Genomic DNA, 24,345 nt, shown 5'->3' with positions numbered 1-24,345 from the left:
CCAGTGGATCCAGGACAGGTGGCAGCACAAAGGTAACTACTAAGCATGACCAGTTCTCACCTGGGTACATCAATCTATGGTACCTTTGTGCTCAAAGGTACAGCAAAGTCTCTGCAAATTGACCCGCAATCTCTCATTAGTAGCAGCTACTCAGGAACAGCACAGCTGACTTTTAGCAGAGGGCAGATGTTATGTGAAAACTCCTTTTAGTGATGGGCAGAAGCTCCGATGCAGAGCTCTGGTGCCTGGTTTGGGAAGTGTGTGGCCACAGGAAGCTGTTAGCAGCAGTCAGGGCACAGGGCTGGCTTGGCAGACATGCAGGATTACTGTACCTAAGGTAGGTGCACTGGCACTTCGACTGCGATCTTCAGATTTCCACACAAGGCACAAACCCACACGCAGCACAACGGGAGAGAACACGCAGAGGCACAAGGTCAAACACAACTCAAAACTCACAGTGACACAGTACGGACAAAAGGAGGGAGGGACGGGAGACACAAGCGCCACACAAGTGCTGAATTCACATGGGATTAGGAGCACCAAGTCACTGGGAAACTCCCTTTCCCAGCAAAGGAGTGGAGAAGAGCTCTGTGGTGGGGAGGGAAAAATGGCACTGCAGTCACTTCGGTGCAAGGAGGTCATCTGCTCCAGGACCCACTGCTCCTGTGAAGTGGCAAATTCCTGGACAGCAGCTTTACAGATGGGGGCACTGAAATCTGGATAACGTAAATAACTTACTCAGAGTCACAGCACCCTGATTTACATGGCCCATCTTTCACTCCTCTATGACAGCCACAAGTACTGCGCTTTGTTAGACAAATCAATTTCAGGACAACACGAGATTACACAAAAGCAAAGATGAAATAAACCAAAGCGAAGAGTCTAACCCTCAGAATAGACTGTACATCTATTCCAAGTAAGCTAGCAACTTCCCAGGCTGTATGTCACAGGCAAATATGGGCAGCACATCAACAATGTGTAGGTATGTTACTTGTTTTGAACAAAAATTTAAAATTCTCTTGGAGTAAGTAACAAAGCAGAAGCTATCCCCCTTCAGGCTTCTGAAATAGAGAGCTAAATTCCTGAATCTCGTGCAAGAGAAAAACAAAAACCTCAGATGTCTGGCAGTAGATCTGACACAGGGATTCACTGGATGCTTGAACAGGATCACTGGAAAGACTGCTAGAGCAGAGCAGTAAATGTAAGTAGAATTCTAACTACTGGCAACAGCGACTTCTGCATTAAGCAGAACATTTTGTTTATTTCTTCGTCATATGCAAATGTCACCAAATGTCAATACCAAAATAACGCCCCCACCAACACTACAGGTAAAAAATCAACGTGAGCTTGAATGACTTGCCAATCCTGTTCCTGTTGTCACCACCTCTTTTGCAAGGGTGCTTAGTACAAAACAACAAAAAAGAGAAACACTGAGTGCTGCTGTCCTATTTCTGTATATCTGAAAATCTTGTGAAAGATAAACCAAGGATGGATCCAGGGGAAAAAAAGCCCACAAATCCCATGTGAACTACTGCCAAACAGCATTTCATACAGCAGCAAGCCCCTACAAGGTCCCAGGGGACATACCACAAGCAGAGTCTGAACCACATCAAATATTTCTTGATATCAGTGATTTTCTTTTTTTGCTGTTTGATATTTTCAAACATTCTACTATCAGAAGTGCCACTAAGTCACAGTGAGACTAAGGCTGGCTTTCCTGCTTCTTAAGGCAGTTACAGCTGTTGTTAAGATGCTTCAAAATGCACAGAATCTGAATGCAGAGGCAGGGTACCTACCCAGATTGGGGGCACTTGCAGTCCTCTTGTTATTTTTTATCTTGAAAAAGCCCCGGCCAAAGGAAGATCTGGCTTTGCGGGTGCCAAAACTGTCCTCGTCACCTGTGCCACCGTGAGAAGGAGACTTGGGAGGGAGGGTTGCAAAATTATTGCCTTCCACAGGAGGTTTAACCTGCTTGAATTAGGGAAATAAAGAGTCAATATAAGGGAATTGCAGAAGGCCTTTTGAGAGCCTGCAAAGTGACTGCTGGCAGGTAATCTGGGAGGTCCTTCTCATCTGTCACTACAAGAATACAGAATCTAAAAACCATAATGAAAAACATAAACAAGATCTTCCTTTGAATGTGTTGTCCTGGTTTGGGCTGGGATGGAGTTAACTTTTTCTTAGTTCAATGCTGTGTATGGGTTCAGTGCTGTGTTTTGGATTTAGTAGGGAGTAATGTGAATAACACTGGGGTGTTAGGGTTGTGGCTGAGCCCTGAGTCAAGGACTTTCCATTTTCCCATGCTCTGTCAGCAAGGAAGTGCACAAGAAGCTGGGATGCAGCATGTTCAGGATAGCTGACCTGAACCACCAAAGGAATATTCCACACCACAGAATTCCATGCCCAGTATATAAACTGGGGTGGGGGGGGGGGGCAGTACTGGGAAGGGGAGCCAATCAAATTTTGGAGATGGGCTGGATATTGGCCAGTGGGGGATGAGCAACAGTACTGTGGTGCATCACTTGTCTTCTTTGGATTTTCTCTCTCTCTTCCTCTCCCTTTTATTATTAGTTTTATTATTATAACAATAATAATATTATTATGATGATTTTACCTTGTTTCAATTATTAAACTGTTTGTATCTCAACCCCTAAGTTATATCTTTTTTTTGTTGATTCTCCTCCCCATCCCTCTGGGGCAGGGAGGGGGATCAGCTGTAGGGTACTTTGCTGTCAGCTGGGATTAAACCCTGACATTTGTTCAGGATTATTATCACTACCTGCTAAGAATAAATTGTGTTCTTGAAGATGTTCCTCAATTTTTGTAAGGCTGACTTAAAAGTGTGGAAAAGGTAAAAATAGAGTCCTGCAAGGCTTTGAACTTCTCCAGCTTTCCAGGGTCTCTGTCTCCCCAGTGGCAGCTGTAGGGCAGTAAGTGGGAAGCAGAGAGACACAGTACTTTGGTTCTCTGCCAAGTGTCAGAGAGCTCTTTCTGTCACTGCTCTGCAATTTCTTAATTAATGGATTAATTGACCGTGTCCACTGCCAAAGCAAAGAGGAAATTTCAGATCAAGCAAGGAGTATAAATGCCAAGAGAGATATCAGACACTCCAGTCAGCCAATTTAAAGCAGTATGTTAACCTTGCCAGCTGTTTCACTGTCTCTTTGAAAGAAGGAAGCAAAAGCATCCACAGCCCAGATACAATCCTTAGGCTTTTGCTGAATCAATACAGCATTCATCCTATGAGTGGTGTCTGAAGTCTGTCACCTCTGCTCAGGTGTTCCTAGAGGTAAGAACTGCAAGATGTGGCCTTAAGGTACCACAGGGTGACTGTTCTGCAAAGACACGCTTTTCAGAAACACACTTGCTACTCACAAAAAAACAACTGAGAAACCCAAAGGTTTTTAAAGATACACTAATCAAAGATAATTACAGAGTCAGTAAAATGCTTAATGGTTAGCTTTGCTAATTATCTAGCGGGGGAAAAACATTAGCTTAGCTGGTAACCTTATGCACAATCAGACTGGAAGACAATCCATGTGTGAGGAGGCAAGGAGGTGCTGAGCACTGAGCAGTGCCACTGATGGTGACAGCCACCAGAGACTCCTCCCTGTCCTGTCTGCAGGACTTCCATTCCCCCTCTGGAACTGTGTGTGGCAATTCCACACCTCCCAGCCTGCCAGCACCTCCTCCAAGGAAACGCATCACCACACACACACACATTACCTCTGCTGGCTTCTGTGCACAGTCTCTGTCCTGTTTGGGAAAGATGAGGGCATTTAAAAAGTCATGGTTTATAGCTGGTAGTCAATTCACTATGATTACCCCCAGTTAAGTTCTGACAGAAATACCCTTCCCTGACTGTTCCTTTTCCCCAAAATAAATCTCTTCAGAGCTGTATTTCACACAGATTAAGCCTTGCTTGCTTTGAGGTCAGTGAGTTGACATAGAAATAGAGTTGCTTTGGTTCACTTTGTGAAGGATTAGCTGTGCACATGATTAGTGACACACAGAATATTAAGGCACTCATGGGCAGAGCTGCCTGAGGCGACCCAGAGCAGGAACCAGACAGGGTAGAAGCCAAGTAGATAAAACATCCACAGCCTCTACTCCTGTCTGTCCAAACAAACAAAAACCAAAGAGCCCCAACCCATGAACTCCAGCTCTTATCAGATTCTGGGGACATTTTCAGTCCTGTCAGCCTCCCCCCTACACTGCAAGGCACAGGAGGTATCAGGGAATTCAGGAGCCTCCTGGAGTTCAGGCTGTCACAAAAGAGTACCTGAATTGCACTGATTTGATGGCATTGCTAGAGATTAGCTGCTTTTGGTAACTTCCACAGAAACTTAAACTGAAGCTCTCCCCAGATATCCAACAGCTCAGTATTTTGTTTTTGCCTACCTAAAACATACAGTCAATCCAGATTGTATTTTACAGTGCATTAACTACATGGCCTGCCAAAATTATTCACCTTAAACACAGGTATGAAGTGGTGGTGGGAGTTATTTTTTTCTTGTCTTAAATCAGAAAGGCATATCCAGTAAAAAAATCCCACCTCATTCTCTGGGCAAAAACACAGCAGAAGAGTCTCAGGTAAAAGCCTCATACAAAGAGGGAAAAAAAAAAGCATCTGTGTTTTCAAGGACAGCTTTTCTTCTTTAATAGAATATGGAAGATGTCACATGTGTGCGAGCACTGCCAACATATGCCACAAGGAGCCCTGACTCAAAATTTCTCATAAGGCAACACAACACCCAGAGGGTCACAACAGAGATGTCACACCTATGTGCAAGGAGATGGGAGGAAGTAAGAGACCAAACCTACCACATCAGATGCCTCTTTCCTCAAACTGCTCAGACTGCTAGACTTCTGCAGTGTGGAAATTCTGAAACAATAACATAAAAACCAAGCTCAGTTATTAGAATTAAACTTGCTAAGATAAAGACACTCAAAGAAATCAGCTTTAAAGACAGTATTATAATACATGATGAGATATACTAAACCAAATGATATTTTGAATTAAGATGCAGTAATCAGTGCAGTAAATTCAGTAATCAGAGCCCATGCAATTTAATGAGATCCTGTAAGAACTTCCACACTGGAATAACTACTGCTTTAGGGAATATGGATATGTGGCAGAAATGAAAATTATTTTCTCATTGTAGTCAGCTGATCACCTTCCCCCCACTACCAAAAGAAAAAAAACAAATCTTGTGTGCATGCACTATGGAAAACTATAAACTTCAAAGTATATTGACAGTCTACCACCAAATTAGAGATGCTTCACAGTGTAACAGAAGTACCATGTGCCCAGATAAAACATGGGAAAATAATGATCATGAAAGCATGGGACATAAGCAGAAATCTACCATCACCAAATATCATCTTGGCTAAAATTAACTGACCTATTTACATATGTATGTAAAATAAGGGGGTGCTTTGTGGGAGTTTAAGACCATCACATTTAAATATGTCCCCTGAACAGATTTGATTATGGCACTTACACTGGACTATCACACAGATGAGTTTCAGGGGAGGAGCCTGTTGATCTTCCTTCACTGTAAAGCAAAAAAGATATGAAAAAAGGCTGAGACAGAAATCCTATGATCTCAGCCTGCTCTAATTCTGTTTTCACTTCAGCTCTCATGGTACTAACACACAGCAAATTTTCCCTGCTATGGCCTCAAGTCCTGTAAAAGATAAAGGACAAAGGTAAGTAAGCTCAAGAGCCCCAGGTAAGACGACTCTCACTGTAAGATGACGGCAATACTGAACTATTCAGCTTCAATAAACACAGAGGTTCCAGCAGGGTCTGCAGCAGCACAAGGAGTGGAGGTCACCATCTCCTGGTCACCACCCACAGCAGGGGGCACTTTGCTGCAGTTTAGTGCTTGCTTTGGATTTTGCCAAGAGGAGACACAGGTGAAATCCCTGCTGGTGATGGCTCGAGCTGCATGAGGAACATGCACAGCACAAACTGAGCAAAGCTGGGCTTCTGGAGAGGATCCTTTCCTCAACTGGAACTGGAAAAATCACACATCAAATTGAGCTTGCACTGATGCTTCACATTGATGATTGTTTCAAGTCAACAACGTCTCCTTGCCTCTGCATTCTTAGTGTTTGTGATACTTCTTAAGATAAAGCCAGGGATTTGGACCCAGAAGAAAAAACCCAAGCACAGTCTTTGTTGAGCTGTGAGTGCTTTTCTGTACCCCTGCAGTGCCAGTGCAGGTCTGCAGGGATTGGGTTTCCTCCCAGGACAAGGAGGGTGCAGGATTAGAAATGCTGATGAAAAGTGACACAGCCACTCTTCACCCAGCAGCTGCCACAGGTTCCAAGCTCGAGGACCCCTGGGTGCCACAGCTCAGCCACAGCCCCAGGCTGCAGCCACACATCCCTTGGGTTTCCTCCCCTCCTCAGGTTAGAGCTGGAAGCCCTTTTGTTCTGGTAGTTCCTTACAACATCTTTAGCAGCTGTGTAAAATGTCTGAGCACAAATCACTAGGGTTGGCAGAGCCAGCCACACTTCCATGATGCAAACATAGACAAAAATAATGATTCTGTGGCCTTCATACATTAGATCAGCTTCCCTCTCCTTCTGTTCATTCCTTGTGAAGCAGCTGGTACAGACCATGAGTGCTGCTACAACAGCAACCAAACCAGCCCTTGCTTACTCGGGATTTAATCAATGCACTTCAGGAACATTAGCTTGGTTTGCTGCAGCTAGCCGAGGGACTCCTAGCCTTGTTTACTTGGCAAATGACTTGATAATTCAGTGACTGACACATTATTGGTCTCCTTAAATGTCACAGAATATTGGATTTACAATTGAAAAATACATGGAACACATAATACCTCAATTCACTTGCAGGATCTGGCCTAGGGTGTGTTTTCAGTCTCTCTGCAACAGTTTCTGAGCTCTTGGATGCAGATGAAAAGGAAGGGATCGAAATCTGTAAAATGCTGGTGTGGATCTGTAAGGAATTCTGAAAAGAAGGAAGAATATGTGTTACAATCTTCTGAGCTGAAATTAAGCAATCATAAATGAAAAAAGAGTAACAGATAAACCATGAAGAAAAGGATCTGAAATAAGGTTTCAAAAATGATTTTTTTTCCCTTATTCTAATAGAATGATTTACTCCTTGAAAGATGGCACTGCAGACAGAACATGAATCATTGCACGGCTAAGCTACAGCATAGACAAAAATCTCACAAGTCTCCCAAGGCTGCCTGCTAAATCTGTCTCTGCCACAGACACTATGAAGGGTAGTCCACTTTTCAGATTTAATCCTGTCCTCAGACACTCAGAGAATACAAAAAAGCTGCTAAACATTTAATTTAATTTCATTTTCTTCATAGTGTGTTCTTGCTGCTTAAGTGAAGACCATGCTCTGACTCAGAGTTTAGAGAAGAGAGCTATAGTTTTTGTACTGGAAAATCTGATTGTAAAAATCAGAGATTGAACCACAACCTACATGTAATTTAACTGAATGGATGCAATTATGATCACATCCTCTTAAATATGACAAGATATATTTAGTAAGTCCCAACACAGATACTTCAGGTTTGTGCCAAAGTAAATGTAGCTCCTAAAACAGCTATGTTTGATAAGAAAAATAATTTCTATGACTAATAGAAAAAGTAATTTAGATCTGTTCTCATGATAAATACAGCTATTTCTGTCTCCTGATCCCATTTGAGAATTAAGAAAAATAAGTTTAATTGAAATTCCTCAGCAGCTTTCACAAGAAAAGTACTTTCCCCAAAAGGATATGAGACATAACAAAAAAACTGTGAAACCCAGAAATAAATCTTTTCAGAAATTTGAGTTTTGTCATCTGCAAGATGAATCCAGCACAAGCAGTGTTTTCAAGGAATGATGGTATTAAATAAAGCAAAAAAACCCAAAACCAACCTACCTCTTCATGAATGTTCACATTGAACTCATCCTGGATTGGAGATGCTGTTACTGGGGTTGGGGATGGGCTTTTCTCTGGGTCAGTCAGACTTGGTGTGTCCAATAAACCCACGGATACAGTCCCTGAATTCAAGTCTTCACTTTCAGTTTCCTTGCCTGAAGGGAGAGAACATGGAAACTTGTTGGTTTTCCAACCCTTGTTCCCACACAAGCTGCAGCCAGCATGCTCAGTTATGGGCCAAAACTTGAAGGATTTCATTGCTGGGGTTTTTTAGGTTTTAGAAAGGGAGCCACAGCCAAGTGTCACTTCCCAGTGCAACCATCACAACACAGCAGGGTTGGAACAGAGGGAGGTCAAAAAGCCCAGCAAACACCCTCAGGGCATTTAGTGGCATCAGTTTCAACAAGCTGAATAAACTGGAGTACTTCATTCCTGTCTGTTCTGGAATTTTGTTCTAAATACTTTGTTTCCCTTATTTACTAAGGAAAAGTAAGAAGGTCCAGCCTCCCTGACACTTAAGATGTCTCTGTGGTATCTTCAAGGTACCCTGAGGAAAAATGCAGCCCACTGCTCAGAGTCTATCACCAGCCTGGAAGTGACCACATCAGGTCTGCAGCCTGCCACAAACTGAGTATGTCTCATTTAGGCAGTGCTGAAGCCCACATTAGTGTTGGCATCCTCTGCTCTTTCCACCCTGGATGCTCCTGAACTGCCTCAGTGCTACCAAAAGGCTTGGACTGGTTGTGAAAGACAACCAATACTTACTAAAAGGTGAGCAGAAATCCAGTGGTTGTTGCCAAAGACCTGAGGCAAGCACAAACCAACGTTTGTTCACAGCAAAAACCTCTCTTGCCCATTTGCCACTGCCTGAAATCTCTTTCCATGCTCCATGAAGTGACCATGGAGCAGAGTTCCCAGAGAATCAAGGGCTGTTCTAACACCCTCCTGTACCTGAAGGCACAGCACTTCAAGAAAGGGCAATACTTATTTAAAAATTGCTCTCCCTCCAACACTCAGCATGGTGTGAACCCAACCCAACAAAACCACATATTTTGCTTCCTCACTCTTGTTGGGCTGTTGACAATTTTCACCCTCTGAAGGGGTCTGGAAACTCCACCAGTCTTAGAATATATGGAATGGGCCATTACATATTGTAATACAGATATAGCTTCTGCTTCAGTCACACAGTTAGGCTCACCACCACAACACACCTGGAGTTTAAATGACAGCAGAGTTGCATTTTTTTGTTGGCATTTTTTTGGTTGTACAATACCTTTTTTACCTTGAGCCAGTATCACCATATCTTGGACTTTCTTGTACCTATTCAGAGATTGCCGAAGCTCTTCTATCTTCCGGTCCTAAAATAAAAGGAAGTTGTGACTGTGCTTCCTCCCCAGAAATAAGAAGTACAAATACTAGATCCTTTAGTTTAACTGGCTGTGAGACTAAAAGAAATGGGAAGTGTGGATGGGACAGGACTCAGAATGCTGAGAGGCTTTGAAATATCAAAAGGTGTGTTTAGCAAAAGCTATCATCTGGTTGATCACCAGAACTGTCCCAGCCTTGAAAGTGGATTTCAGCTCCCTTATTAAGCCAAAGGTAGAGCATAATAAATTTGCCATGTACAAAGGATTTAGAGCTTTGGTGATCAAAAGAAAATATCCTACAAAATGCACATGCATATGAAAGCATAAAAACCATGCATGAAAATAATTCATACTTCACAGAAAAGCCGTTTTGGAAATGCAGCCTGTGATCTGGCACTTGTATGGAGATCCTTACATTTGCAGAACACAGTGCAAATTAACCACACTGAACTCAACAGTGTAAGGACTCTGAACAGATCCTGTGCACAGGCACAGAGCTCATAAATGCTCATAGCCCTTGAAAGGCACCGCAGTGCTTCTGACTGCAGAAAATCATCGACTTTTGTACAAATCTGATTTTTCTGACTGCAGAAAATCATTGATTCTTACAAATCTGTTTTTTAGTTGAATAGTGAAAAGCTCACATGTGTAGGTTTTCTTAGAGATTTAAATCAACCTGATGAATGATTACTGAAAAAATAATGACTTTGCTACCTTCTCTTCATTTGCTGCCATTAGAGATTCTACCGCCTTCTTCATTTTCTGTACCTCTATATCTAAAAACACAATACAGTTCTCCAAGTCAATTTAAATAAGACAGTGTAAGGAAGTAAGAAAAACAAAAAATCTAGAAGCAACTCAGTAATATCTGAAAGTAGACTGACATAGTTACAGACAAAACATAAGCCACTTAAATTCTTTTTTAGATGCAAACACAAAGAAGGAAAGTAGTTTTCTTCAAAACCTCTGCTCTGATATTTTTATCAAGGAAATTATGAAATCCAGGAAATTTCCTTCCTCCCCCCACCCCTCTCCAAGCCTTACAAGAATGGAAAACTCAAGAGTAAAACTACTGCTTGACTTTTACTGTGTCAATCTTTAAAATAACCAAATACCTTCAAAACAAGAAGTTCAAAATAAACAAGATACTACATTTGGAATGCAATAAAACACATCCTCAGTACAACAGTCAATGACCACCCCAACCAGCATCTCTCAAATCCACTCAACAAAGGCAGGTGATGAATGGATGTGATGAAGGAAGCATCGTGCAGTGATGCTCAGCCCTCATCCAGCATGGATGGAGCAATGAGGAGGGCACAGTGGAATGACACAAGTGTTTGCTGTGATGAGCAGTCATGCTGGAATATTACATGGCAGTTCAGGCCTGGGAAAGGTTCCTAACACAGACAACAGTGCTTCATCTATAATCCTTATTTACCAAGAAGTATAAATACATGGGAACATGTTCTGGAGGTGTTCTGGGCTAGGAATTCAAAAAGAATGGAAATAATCTCCATGTTTTCCTCAAGATTTACCTTGCATGAATGAGGTATAAGTCAAATTTCACTACAAATGTAGTCAGGTAGCCAAACTCACAGGCAAAAAAGCCCTGTTTCAACTTCCTAAAAATTCATGGAGAGCAAACAGAGAAGGAAAAACATTCTCCTCCTTAATGAAATACAAGAAGAAAAGAGGCAGCCTGGCTGGCTTTCTAGATGAAAGACATTTAGACACATCGGGCTAAACCAGCACCTGATCCAGTTCCAGTGATTTTCCCTCAGTTATGCTGGCTGAAAATCTGCTCTGCTGGATTGCAACTGCATTTCATGAGAGGCAATTGCCTTGTGAACCTTCCTGAGACCCAATCTTCCTTTATCTGTAAGCTTTTCTTCAGAAAACGTTGTGTTTCAAGTGTGATGCACTCACCCTTGTTCTCCAGTTTTACTGTAAGTGTAACTAAGGGTTATAGATGATGCAACCTAACAATGTTTGTTAAAGCAGTTTTGCAAACACATGCAGAAAGCTGGAAAGCACTTCTGGAATGCAAATGCTCATGAAAAGACACTAGCAACCTTACTTTTATCTTTGAGCTTCTTTTTACAATTTTCATCTGTGTGGGGAAAACCCATTGGATTGGAAATTAGCATGAAGGTTAATTATGACATGAAATAAGTTTCAAGACATTACTGATACTTTACGAGTCAACTCTTCCTCACTTCATTCAGCTAATGAGGCAGATAATTTGTTATCTGGAAACAGCATTTCTTAATATCAGTCCAAGGCAGATAAAACATGTTTCATCACAGCAAAAGATCTTCTGCTGAGCTACACTGAAAACCATAAAGCTGAGGACCAGAGGGTAATGAGAGTTCAAGTAGTTCCCCAGGGGAAAAAAGCCCTATATAAGTAGTCATGAATGCAATGAAGTCAGACCCTGTTCACATTTAAATGTTCTTCTAAAAAAAATGGAATCACAGTTCATTGTGATCACTTTTAGTGATCTTAGGCAGTGGTTTTGAAAACACCATTTCATGAAATAAAATGTGACAATCTACACACAGCATATTCCTCCTCAGGTCAGGAGAGGAGACTAATCTCTTGTGCATTTCTTTTTCTATAAAACATACTTTAAAAGCACAATTTTAAAATCAGCAACAACTATCAGTAAGATATATTTAGAATTGAAACTGCATCAGGTCAAAAAAGTGTGTGGAAAATTTCTGTGGTGTGTTAATTAAAAGTTTCTGGTTTTAAATCCTCAATCTAAGATTTCCACAAATAAATACTAATAGTTTCTTGTTTACAAGCCAATAAAAGAATTATCTAGCATGTAAATTTTTTGTGCTTATTCAAGCCTAATTAACGTTTAGACTTAATGAGCACACAAATCCAGAATCAATCCTTGATTTCACCTACTTACAGCTAGGTCCACATCATACTTTGGTCTGCAGTATGGCTTTTCCCCTTCCTTACCAAGGAGTTTCCTTTTCAACACAATGCTTTTGGAGCATTTGTAGGAATTAGTTTTAAAATTTCTCAGCCAGTAGAAACTGTATATTTTGAGGCCCCATGCAAGCCATGTAAGGAGCTTATTAGGGATTTTTTTTGGTCTTGTTTAAATTTGACCAAGACCTTGATGTGACAGAAAGTTTAGCACTTGCATCATCAACACCCTCTAAGTATGTTTCAAGAGGTAAACATCAAGACAAAGTTCAGGAAAATTCAGGCTTTTATCACTTATTTCCTGCACAAGATGAAGTGACTGAGGAGGACAAGGTGACAGTCTCCCTTTTTCTTACCTCTGTCCAGTATTTCAATCCCTTCTCCTTTCAGCTTGGAAACCAATTTTTCGTGCAACCTTTTCACCTCAGCTTCCTTCTGCTCCAGTTTGTCTTTCAGAGTTGACAGCTCATCCTGTAAGGACACAGAGCCACTCAGTGACAGCTTCCACAGGCAGCTGAGATGTTTCCACAATCCCCTCCTAGGAAGCACAGTGGACAGGTCCTCAGCTGATGGAAGTGACTGAGGGCCCCTGACATATAACACTGCCTGAGGGTGCACCAAAGTGACTCTGAACATCCCAACAGACTTCTGAGCCCACAACAAAGCAAATCAGGGGGTCTGTGGTCTGAAATTGTTGGTCTCGTGTATAATTGGAAAGAAACTTCACATCAAAATTTAAAGATGAAAGAGCAAAAGGGGGAAAAAAACAAACAGTTTTCTTATTTGTTAAACCTTGCAGATAGAAAAAATGCAGGTAAAAAGGCTGAATGCTAACATTTCCATACATTTTTTTTTGTATTTATAGGGCATGTTGCATGTTCAAAGCTGAGCTATTCCGAAACTGTGCTTATACCAGGCTGAGGACAGTTTCAGAAATCACCATTGATTCTATGGAAGAAAAATCAATCACAACACCAGCAAGCTCATGGACATGTACTGGAAAGCAGTTCAGACAAAAACGTGGTACCTCTGCCACAGTTTGGGTTTGCTGATCAAGCATGAGGAAAGAAAGCTTGGAGCTGAGATTCTTAGGAATAAGACAGATGGTGTTTGGGGGAGTTGGGGTGTATTAGAAAAATGCTGTCAAGTTTTAACTTAGATCTAACCATCCGCACTAGCAAGTGACTGGCACAGATCCATGCATTTAACTTTTTAAAATTTGAGTCAAATCCTACCCAGTTTAGTAACATGTTTCTTTGATGTCCGAGGATATCTTGTGCAACAGCATCATCAAGACACGACCCTTACTGCAACTGTACCCAACACTGAAAATTTAATTTGTTCAGTTTGTAAACAAAGCAAAACAAGGCAAGACTCATCATTTTGGCACTTACAGCTTCTAAATGACATTTCAAATCCTTAATGGAATAAACCAAACTAGAATACTGTGGCTTAGGTATTTTCCTGAGCTACCATCAGATGATCTGTTGCAAATACATAGTGATGTTTGCAACCCAAACTATGGCCCAGCTACAGAATTTCCTGAAATTGGTTCCTGTTTACTCTAAAACATAATTTAAAAAAAATAGATCAATCTTAAAACTGTCAAGAAATCAAAGCTTTTTCCACAACAGTGGCTGGGGAATAACTACAATTCTCCAGTGCTCCAAGTTGGCACTGATTATGATGGGATTTCTGCTAGTGCAGGCTCCATGCTGCTCCAAAACAAGATCATTTCTTGGTCACTTGAGAAGCTGCTGTTATATCTACACGCAACTAGAGCTGCATGTGGTTGTCAATGTGCATTTCTTTTCCTGAATTAGAAGTATGATATGCAAATTTACATGTGGGAGAGGGGACAGTATAAAAGAATCACTATTTCCCAGATAGTTTTCATGAATATATTTTCTCTAAAAGGGTGATAAAAAGTTCTGTTTGAATAATGGATGTAAGCTACAGATGAGGCAATCTTTCCTTGGATGGGGAGTGATTTTAACCCAACTCTAATGCCATTATGTGTAACCTATGCAAGGTTCAGAGCAGGAAAATCCTCTCCTCTGCAATATAAAAGCTGTTTACAAGGAATACCTACATAAAGAGCTTTCCACATCTAAGGAGGAAGGGCACACTGCATATCAACACACAGCAATTAATGAAGAACAGAGCATGACAGCACAATGCAGGACAGACCAGTAAAGGGTGGAACATGAAGGATTCAAAACAGGCCCAGCATTACCCAGAAACTACCACACCTTTAGCATCTGGCTTTTTTGCTCCATCCGCTGCTTTTCATACTGCATCTGACCCACTTTGATTTTCATGCTAGAAAGTTTGGCCATTAAAGACTGGTAACAGAGACAGAGGAGTGAGAGGAAACTAAAGGTAGAAAAGAGACAAGGCTAAATGGCAAAGAGAAGTTAGACACTTAGAGAAACAGGCTGCTAGAAGCACTTAGGTGAATGCTTCTGCTTCAGAAGTGGTTTGTTTTTAGTACATTTAGGAGAAAATAAATGCTGTTTTTAACCTGTGGCATACACCTTACATACTGCAACTGGTATTTCTTGACACACATGCAAAACAAAGGTCTAAACAGGTAATAAATTTATTGTTAACAGCATGGTATGTTACCCTTCATAAAAAACAATGCTCAAACTGAAAACCATAGCATGACATTTAGGAATAGCCACTGCTGCTAAGTGAGAGCCATAAAACACCAGGACCTGAGAGTGCTCAGGATTTTGCAGGGTGCAGGCATGGATCAGGGAAAAGAGTGAATTCCTAAAGCCTAATTTACACCTCTCTCTGCCTCCTCCCCTCAGCCTCACTTACTTTGGTTGTTTTCAGCTTTTTCTCATACTGGAGTCTTTCATTGTCCATTTCTCCCACCCTCAACCGCAATTCGTTTATTTCCTGGATCAAATCCTGAGTGGAGGGAAAAAGACAACCAGAAACAACAAAGAACTTCAGTAAACAAAACAGAAGAATAGCTATGACTGTAACAACAAGAAAAGCAGACATAAAAGGAACTCAGTACAAAACCACACTACCCAAATCCAGCACTAAATCAAGCAACTCAGAGCTCCCTAACTAGTTTCTCAGTTTCTGTGTTACTGCACCGAATGTAAGAGGGCAGAGGACAAAGGGAGACATAAATTGAAGTTGTGTTCCCTGTGCTGAGGGCCAGGAAAGGCCTCCTGCTTCTCTGTTCAGCTGCCTGGAGCCCAGTACTAAGGATGGTCAATGGAAAACAGTGGCAGACATCCTTCAACATGCAGCAGTCACCTCCTCCCCGCTGCAGTCCCTCCCGCCCCAGGCTCACCAGCCATCACCTGCTTTTTCAAAATATGAAGTGATCACACTGTAAAAAATCTGTGTTTCCACCATTTAAAAGAGCCCTCTCACTGAAGGCTGAACAGAGGGGCCATCACAGGTTTCTACAAGCAAAGGCACCTGTATTTAAGCATCAATGGCACCACTACATCTGGGCTTTCCAAATTCAGCCTGACTTGGAAGAAACTCGGAGCCATCACAAACTCACATCTGAGCTCTTTAGGAGACCAGCTTGACCTTCTGGCCATCCTGATGGATCCTGCCAGGTTTGGGGGTCAGACCTGAGTGCCCCCAGCCCCCTTGGTCAAACAAACCCCGAGTGTGACTGCTCCACCAAGCCTCCTCATCCTCTAGGTCAGAGAATGGTTTGGGTTGAGAGGGACCTTAAAGCCCATCCAGTTCCACTCCATGCCATGGGCAGGGACACCTTCCACTATCCCAGGTTGCTCAGAGCCCTGTCCAACGTGGCCTTGGACACTGCCAGAGATGAGGCAGCCACAACTTCTCTGAAGAACTTGTGCCAGGACCTCAGCACCCTCAAATAAGGAATTTTTCTGGTCATTATGTTTGCTTTCCTTCCTACATCTGAGGCAAATCCTATACATGAGAAGCAATGCTGTACATTGAGCTAACAGCTCTAAGCACAATTTCTCAGAGCTAATACTATAATTAACAGAGATTTACATTTATAAATTAACAAGCCAGCAGCTGACATTTAGAGGGTATTCATGGGTCCCTGATAACACCTGCCTTTCAGCCCCACACCACACTTCCTAAGCTTACAAGCCTCTGGTTATTATTTTGTGCTTAATGAACCTGATGCTAAGAGAGCAGCATCTATATTTCTCCAGAAAGATCCAAGTTCAGTTCTCAGAACTACAAGGAAAGTGAAAATAGTGAACATTTTAATGCTTTTAGTAATTACTGCTTTTAATCTATGACTTTCTACTTCAGGTACACCTGAAATTCCTCGACAATTGATTTGTTTGGGGCTTTTCTCTCCTGCAGCATGATCCAATGTCTAAATATGTTGTGTGGAACTCACTGCTGAGGCTGTTCTCCACATATTTGTCACTTGAACTACATGACTTTAAAATACTCAGTGTGACACAGAAAACAGAACAATCTTGCAACCAGATTGGAGGTGATGGTGGATAAATCACAAAGAATTCCCTGTGAATGAGCCAGTTTTAGCCTCTGGCTGCTGCTTCAAAGGCCTAGTCTGGCTATGGACTCCTTCCCAAATAAACTCCCTCGCAGGGTATTTTCTTACATAAACTCAGCCCAACTCAGACCACCCGTGTTCCTCAAGGAAAATAATGCTGGTGTCTGCTGAGAAGGTGGAAATACTGGAATAATTCAAAGAACAGAACAATTATGAATCTCTATTAAGTACACAATTAGCTTTGAAAAAGCTGGGTGTTTGTGAACATCTAGACAGCAAATCCTAGAGCACAAAGATCTAGCGAGGCATCTGTTTAGACAAAGAATGGGGAATATGAGTAACCAACCAAGCTGGAATGGGAAGTTGCAATGACAGACATAAGTAACAAATGGATAATATGAAGGATTTAATCAGAATGGTAATTCTGTAGGAGACAGTAGCTGCACAAGTTGTCAGACATCAAATTTTCTCTTTTCCCTAAATAAAACCAGAAGCAATATTCACAGTTTTGCTTTCCTAGTCTGGGTATGAATCTTTTTCCATTTCAATCACTCCACATAAATGCCATAATGTGTTTTAGGGTCAAATGTTTTAAATATTCATTTAAATACTCAGCTCTTCTAAAATAATTGATAAACAGCAATATAATTGGATCAACACTGAATAAAATACTGCATACTTCTGAATAAGTACTGCCTCCAAAATATCTCTTAAGAGATTTTTTAAGGGTGGAGACCCTCCAACTAATTAGACATTCATATTTTCACTGAACCAAATGGAAATTAAGACATAATATCCCTTCCAGCATTTAAGCCTAAGTGTTTTTACAGCTATAAAGTGTTGAAATAAAGAAGAAACAATATAATAACATATATCACACTAAATGATATCATTCTGGATTTCAAATAGAGGGAGAAACATTTTAGTAATAGTTCATTAGTTCTGGCATAAATATGCTTGATATAAATCCATATAGTCCCTAATTACAGTAACTACTAAATAAAATTTAGGTTATTTTTATCAAAGGCATTTAGTGTATTTCAAAGTATTTCAAAGAGAAAGGTCTTCATAGAAGATATGCACAGAGATTACAGATTTCTCTTGCACATAGATTACAGATTTGCAGTTTGTGGTGCACTCCCCACACTGGAACCATTTTTCTGGGAACCTGTAGCTCCATGTCCACCCTCTTGGTATGCTGAGCTGTGCTAGGAAGTTATGGACAGACTGCCGCTCAGGGGGGAAACAAAGAAAGAGAGAGTCCGGGAGAACTCTACAATATTCGGTAAAAATAAGGGTAGAAATAGAGGAAGCAAATCACTCAAAGCCCAGTCACGTTTGTTAGCAGTTCTGGAAAGCAGAAGAAACCACGGGGTGTTTGCAAATGAAGATAGCACAGAACCCAGGCCAGAAAGGACCTGCTCCCTGTGGTCATCTGGACCAAACCTTGCCTCCCCACAGCCATTTACTGCTGGTGCCAGCTCGTTTATCCCTCATTTGGCTGCTTAGAGTAAGTGTCAGCCCACAGAGAGTTATTTGCTGTGTGCTGTGATTCATGAAAGAGCTGAGCTCTGTGTGGGCAGAGTCCCAGGAGAGCTGTGAGAGCAGCCAGCTCTTACACACACCTCCCACGGGTGCAGGAGACCTTCAGTGATTCCCTCCACCCTTTCCCCTGCCAATTTCTCATGCACAGAGCTTGTCTGCTCTACAAAATCAGCTGCTTTGAAGGCAGTGCTGTGATCCTGTCACATAACACCTGTTACCAACTAGAGGCAAAGGTAACAGGAAGCAACAGGAATCCATCCCAGAGCTTGGCAGTGCCCAAGGAGATGTGCTGCACTGCAGGAATGAACAATACTGTCACTACCTAAAGAATCACTTCCAAACCTGAAAGTGATACAAGTCATTAGTTTTCAACCTGTGGCTTTCTTTGGGTCTGCAGATTACTTCAGACAGGCACAAAGAGCAATCCAAAAGCAAGACTGACTTCTGTTTTTGTGCTTGCAATACAATGAGGAATGGTGCTTTACTGGAAACTGAGCAATTGGGAAACCACTGGCAGAAGTGCAAAAGGCAATTTTGTGTCCTGTCATGACAATATGGCTCTTTCCTTCTAGAAACAAATGACACCTGGAACATCCACAATCATAACAAACACCTAACATTTCAGCTCATTTATAAATCCAGAACTGGAAATTTTGTTCTGCTTCACAGGCAGGCTCTGAGGTATTTCTGATATGGGCTCTATCATCCTGTCAGGACAGCTTAGCTGATACTTGGAGTTTCCTGGGTTTGCCCACCTGCTTTGAGCCTTTCTGGCTTGTAACATGAGCAAGGTTCAGCTACACAGACCTGCAGCACAGAGTGAAATGCCTCAGGAGAGTGCTGCCAGGGATGGCAGCTCCACCTGGCTCTGTTCCCCCAGCCTCTGGTCCTGGGCTCCCATAAGGCTGGGGTCTGAAGCCAGGCTTCCCAAGAGCCTCACAGTGAGTCAGCTCTGTTGGCAACCCCAAAAGTTCTGCTCCTGTGCAGTGTCCCTGCACATGGGTGCTTTTTGTACTTGCCTCAGACATGCCTTACTCAGAAGGTGACAATTTTATGTGGGTCAGGAGAGTGCAGTATGTTCATGATTTTATTAAAATCTAACCTAAATCCACCCCTCCTGAGACCTGACAGCCAGAATCAAAAATTGCCTTCGCAAGTCTTTCTTTGTAAAACCAGAATTTAACAAAGAGGACACTTTATATTTTAAAAGGAACATGTTCTAACCTTTAAGATGAGTTCCCCTTCTTGCCTGACAAAAAAAAAAAAAAAATCCCAGGAAATGTTCAGGTAAGGTGAAGACACACACAGCTTTCACAGTTTATCCTGTTGGGGTTTACTCACCTCTGTGTCTCTGAATCTGTCCTCATAGTCCAATCTATCCTTCTCTACAGATGTAAGCTTTAATTTCAGAGTGGAAATCTCTGCCATAAGATCCAGCTTCTGAGTTTCAAGTGTTGTTCTGCTTAAAAGCTCCTGATTCAAGATAAAGAGGAAGAGAATGGAATTCTTTACCCAAGGGGAAGAAATCAGTAATTTATTTTGACAGCTAAAGGTCTCTTTCATGGGGAATAGCATCACCCTCATCCTTGCACTATGTGAAGCCCTGAGACACAGCTATTATCCATCTGACAGATTCCAGGCACCTAGGATGCATCTGGGATCACAGGACACTATCATGGGCTGGCTGCCAGCACAAGAAAAAAGCCTGTCTGTCATCACAGTCGCTCTGGGCAGCAAGGAGTTGTAAGGGGAATCCACCCATCCTGCCAGAGGCTTTAATCTAAGGCTCTTGGAAATTCAGTGGGAAGGACTCAAAGGAGGGCAGAACTGGATTCCTGCAGCATAAAGCAGCACTGACATTACTAAGTGCAAAGACTTTAAAGCCAGTATGGCAGAAAAGGATCCCTTAGATAAGAGACATCAAGGGCTGCAACACCTTGAAGGGAACTGCTCTCACCAAAGCTTGTTAAAACAGAAGGAAGACAAGACAGCAGGACAGACATGGAGCTGTGACACACCTGCTGCAGCATCTCCTCTGTGGCATTCAGCTTCTCCCTGTGCTCCTCCAGGCAGAACTCCAGATCCCGGATCTTCTCTCCTTGGGCCTCCACCTGGTCTGTAAGCACACTTACCTGGAGAGCAGGAAAAAAGGGATGCATGTTTAACACCTTGCACCTGGGCCATATATGTCAGCTGAAGAACTGCAGGTGAGCAACACTGCTGGTTGGGCCAAAGATTAACTGGGACCATGCAGGGAGAAAGAGGAGGAGGAGCAGAGCTCTGCAGTGGACACACCATTTGGCAAAGAAAACCATTTGGCAAAAAAAGGAGAGGAGGGAAGGCTCTCCCCTCACACTTACTAGAATTTCAGCCAAAGTTCTGGCAGACACATTGCAATTCTGCAACTCCACTCCTCACTGGAGGTTTTCACAAGGGGTGGCTGCTGCATTTTACTGCCAATAATTATGCCTTTGCTGTGACAATACATTAACTCAACCCATTAGCTCCTGCCTTAACCACCACATAAACCTCACTGCTTATAGTTTATTCTCTTTCCCAAGTGATTGCACACAGTGTACCATAACAAGCACTTTCCCCTTTTCAGAACAATAAAAGCAGAGAAGGTTAAAACACACAGCCAGAGGCTGGATAAGACCAAGACAACATTTTTAAGACAGCAGACAGAGTCTCATTTTGCCTTTTCTGAATGAATTTTTTCATTTTCAACAGGCTCTTCCTGCAGTACTGCTGGGAAGGAGGGTGAGCTCAGTGCTGTCACAGCCCCTAGGCTGGGTCCATATCAGGGGATGCCTGTGCAGTCCAAGGGGTGTCAGGTACTCCTGGCTCCAACAGCAGGAGGAAGCCAGCAGTCAGAGCAGCCAGGGCTGACCCCATCCAGCCCAGCAGCAGGTGAGCAGGACCACCAAGGAGCTGCTTGTCTCCTTCTGCTGGCTGGCCAGTCCTGCAGCTTTTGTTACCTTTCCTAAGGACAGGACAACTGTCTCCGGATGCAGACACCATGTGAATGGCCCTGGGAAATGGTGATCTTAAGGATACACAAGGATGTAAGTAGGTGGCTGCTCTGCAGACCTGCTCTGCTAACCAAATTCAAAGAGAACAGATACACAGACAGAAAGACCTTTAGATTTTTCCTGCAATCTAAATTCACACCTTTCTCTAATCTGGGTTAATTCTCACATACCAGCAAGTCTTCTGAACACTGTCTCAGACATCACAACTCCAAATAAATTCTCAGAGGTTTTATCACATACTTTCAGACAGTCTTGTGAATGCAAGAGCAGAAAAAAATCATTTGGGTGACAACTCACTTGCAGAACAAGAGATTCCTTATCATTTTCCAGACGAGCCAGCCTTTCTTGATAAACATCTCCATTCCCGGATATGTGTCCATTAGTCTGGAAAAGACAACAAATATTGTATAGTCAGCTATTGTGCCACAGTATCATCCAACATTATCAAAACACTTAATGAGAGCATTTTTAGTCTGCACAGTTTAAGAACATGTTTGAAATATTCTCCAGAAATATTATTCTCAAATAAACTGTCCACAAAGGACACATGACCACGATTCAAGAGAGAATTCTTCGGGGGCTTAAAGATGAGAAAGGAAGAACCTTCTGGTGACCCAGTTCTACAAAATTCACTTACTGTGCATTCAGCATTTTGCTAACAAAACTTGGACTCATTGCTACACAATGCTAAGCCATACTTGCAAAGAGATAAATACCCTGAGACATTCAGCAAGTGAAAAAAGCCAAACATACAATCTACAAAATGTGTATTATGCTTCTTGCAAGTCATACACACAGTCAGAGACATCCTTTTACATCAGGCACATTCTACTGGGTATGGGTGAACGTCTGCACTCTAAACACATCTCTTTGTAAAGCTGCCTGAGGCTAGAGAGAAACAAAAATACATGTTAATGCTATCAGAGAGTTCAGAGGAATCAGCAACTTTCTTCATAATAACTTCAATGCTCTTGAGCAGCGGGAAGGATTTTGTTCTATCCATATTCAAAGCTGTCTCAAAGCACTTCATGATCCAGGCCACAATCAGATCTTGGCTCAGAAAAGGAAGTCTTGTTCCCATCATGGCACAAATCGCTTAGAGGAGGCTGAGAAGCTGCTCTGAAATCCAGGGCGCTCAGCAGAGACACCCAACAACGCTGAGGGGCTCTGATTTCCGCCTGAATGTGTGATGAAAAGAAATTGTGTGACTGATCCTTGTGCTCCCGTGAGCCTGCAGCACAACCCTGCCTTGAGAGGCCACCACCACTCAGGAGCTCCAAGCCTCCAGCTCCTGCTTTGAATCTCTCCTGATTACAGAAGATACCTCAGGAAACCTCCTGGCTAAAACTCCTTTTCTAAATTACATGTCTGGCCTTGGGGGGTGGTAGAAACTGCCTTGTTTGAGCCTGAAACAATGGAACTCCCTCCAGCATCACTTAAAGATCTGACATAAAGCAAACAGGAGAAGGTAAAAGTGTCTCACCTCACCTCAGTGTTCTCAAGAAATCAGGCTGTGTCCTGGTAGTACTGCTGAATAGTACCAAAAGCGTCTCACAAGCATGGAATTTCACTTGGTGACCATAATATCTCCCCCAAAATTTGCTCCAGCAGACTAAGAAAGTATGCTCTTTAGTACTTTGTACCAGTACCTCATCACAATGATCTAACTTATGACCCTGTATCCGAATTTTTTAGCAGCACAATACTAAGCCACCTGACCATGCAGACACTAAACCCCAGAGCAAAATTCCTCTAAACTTCTGAGTTTGCCATATCTTCCCCCTGACCTCTACCAGAATTTAGCTCATGCCATTCAAGATCAGTGAGATCTTCCATTTTGTAACACTTCAATTTAAGTGAAAGAATTCAAAATGAAATAAACCTTTCAGCTGTTCAACCAGTAGATTATGCTTCAGATTTTGTGACCTGAGTTGTTTGTGAAAACAGAACTGAGGGTTTTATCTACTACTGCTGCTCTGCAGCTCCATTGTCCTTTAAGAGCTCCAGTCCATCTCAAGCACTTACTCAGCCTGTATAAGAACAGAATCTGTATTTTGTAATACACAACACATTTATCAGTCCAGTGCATGTGTCTGATGTGGGAAAGTGGTATCCATCCCTCTCTACAGGCAGCAGAGCTGCAAAGACACTTTTCCATGCTGCTGGGGCTAATGTGGAATTCCTTGCCAAAGCACAGACTTGACTCCCTGCCTCTCAACCACCACATCAACACCTGAACCGCTGACCCTCCTGATAGCTCCAGTCAGCATGACCAGACATGAACTAAAACCAAAGACTGCAGGAAGAAAATGTGGGGAGGGAGGTCTTGGTTTCACAGCACGATTAAAATGTCTGTGAAAACCAACGAGGTGTGAAAGCAGAACGTTAGTCATTGTGCACAGCATCTTGCCAAGACACCTTTGTTGTTAAACTCCGCTCACATTTCTCAGGAAAAATCTGTTTGGCTCAGCACACCAGCTTTGGCTTTAAAGCAGGAGTGTTGGGAGAGGGAGGGTTCAGGCAGCAGCTGCACCCTGCCATTAGAGAGAGGTGATGGGAATCCCAAAGAGGACAAGTGAAAAGGCTCTTCTCCCACAAAACAAAAATTAGTGCTAATAGAATCACAGACTCCTTAAGGCTGGAAACCTCTAGAATCATCATCCCAGCCATCAACCCAGCACCACCACCATGTTCACCACTAAACCTTGTTCTCAAATGCCATATCCACACATTTTTTTAAACCCTTCCAGGGAGGGTAACTCCGCCACATCCCTGGACAGTCTGTTCTAATTTTTAATAACTCCTTCAGGAAAGAAACTTTTCATAATATCTGACCTAATCCCACCCTGGCACAACTTGAGGCCATTTCCTCTCATCCCATCAAACACTTAGGGCAGTTCATCTATTCTTTGGGAGAAACGTTGCAGAGATGTCTTGGTTTTGCAAGCTGTGTGTACTGGGTGCAAAGATCTCTTTTCTGGGTATTGCCAGTAATATTTTCTAAAATCTGCATAAAACCAGACCTCCTGTAGCACACCAAAC

The 24,345-nt window shown here is 42.4% G+C and overlaps 1 protein-coding gene across 10 annotated transcripts in view; it reads right to left on the bottom strand.

Annotated features, from left to right (window-relative positions):
• The window catches only part of PPFIBP1 (PPFIA binding protein 1), a 101,934-nt gene that overhangs the window by 12,723 nt on the left and 64,866 nt on the right, over positions 1 to 24,345 (bottom strand). For 4 of the 10 annotated variants that reach the window (XM_066568354.1, XM_066568356.1, XM_066568355.1 and 1 more), the window contains 15 exons: positions 21,601 to 21,687; positions 20,290 to 20,403; positions 19,613 to 19,744; positions 15,061 to 15,153; positions 14,484 to 14,576; positions 12,588 to 12,702; positions 11,366 to 11,398; positions 10,000 to 10,061; positions 9,192 to 9,276; positions 7,919 to 8,073; positions 6,855 to 6,985; positions 5,505 to 5,558; positions 4,825 to 4,885; positions 3,727 to 3,756; positions 1,797 to 1,971 (listed from right to left, as the gene is read on the bottom strand). In XM_066568354.1, the coding sequence (XP_066424451.1) occupies positions 1,797 to 1,971; positions 3,727 to 3,756; positions 4,825 to 4,885; positions 5,505 to 5,558; positions 6,855 to 6,985; positions 7,919 to 8,073; positions 9,192 to 9,276; positions 10,000 to 10,061; positions 11,366 to 11,398; positions 12,588 to 12,702; positions 14,484 to 14,576; positions 15,061 to 15,153; positions 19,613 to 19,744; positions 20,290 to 20,403; positions 21,601 to 21,687 (1,420 nt within the window). The remainder of the gene's footprint in view (positions 1 to 1,796; positions 1,972 to 3,726; positions 3,757 to 4,824; positions 4,886 to 5,504; positions 5,559 to 6,854; positions 6,986 to 7,918; positions 8,074 to 9,191; positions 9,277 to 9,999; positions 10,062 to 11,365; positions 11,399 to 12,587; positions 12,703 to 14,483; positions 14,577 to 15,060; positions 15,154 to 19,612; positions 19,745 to 20,289; positions 20,404 to 21,600; positions 21,688 to 24,345) is intronic. The other 6 variants (XM_066568358.1, XM_066568361.1, XM_066568363.1 and 3 more) reach the window with 4 other exon arrangements.

This window comes from Molothrus aeneus, chromosome 32 (genome assembly GCF_037042795.1).
Source record: "Molothrus aeneus isolate 106 chromosome 32, BPBGC_Maene_1.0, whole genome shotgun sequence".
Taxonomy (NCBI): domain Eukaryota; kingdom Metazoa; phylum Chordata; class Aves; order Passeriformes; family Icteridae; genus Molothrus; species Molothrus aeneus.
The sequence above is the reverse complement of the archived record's forward strand: the minus strand, read 5'-3'. Positions and strand labels throughout refer to the sequence as shown.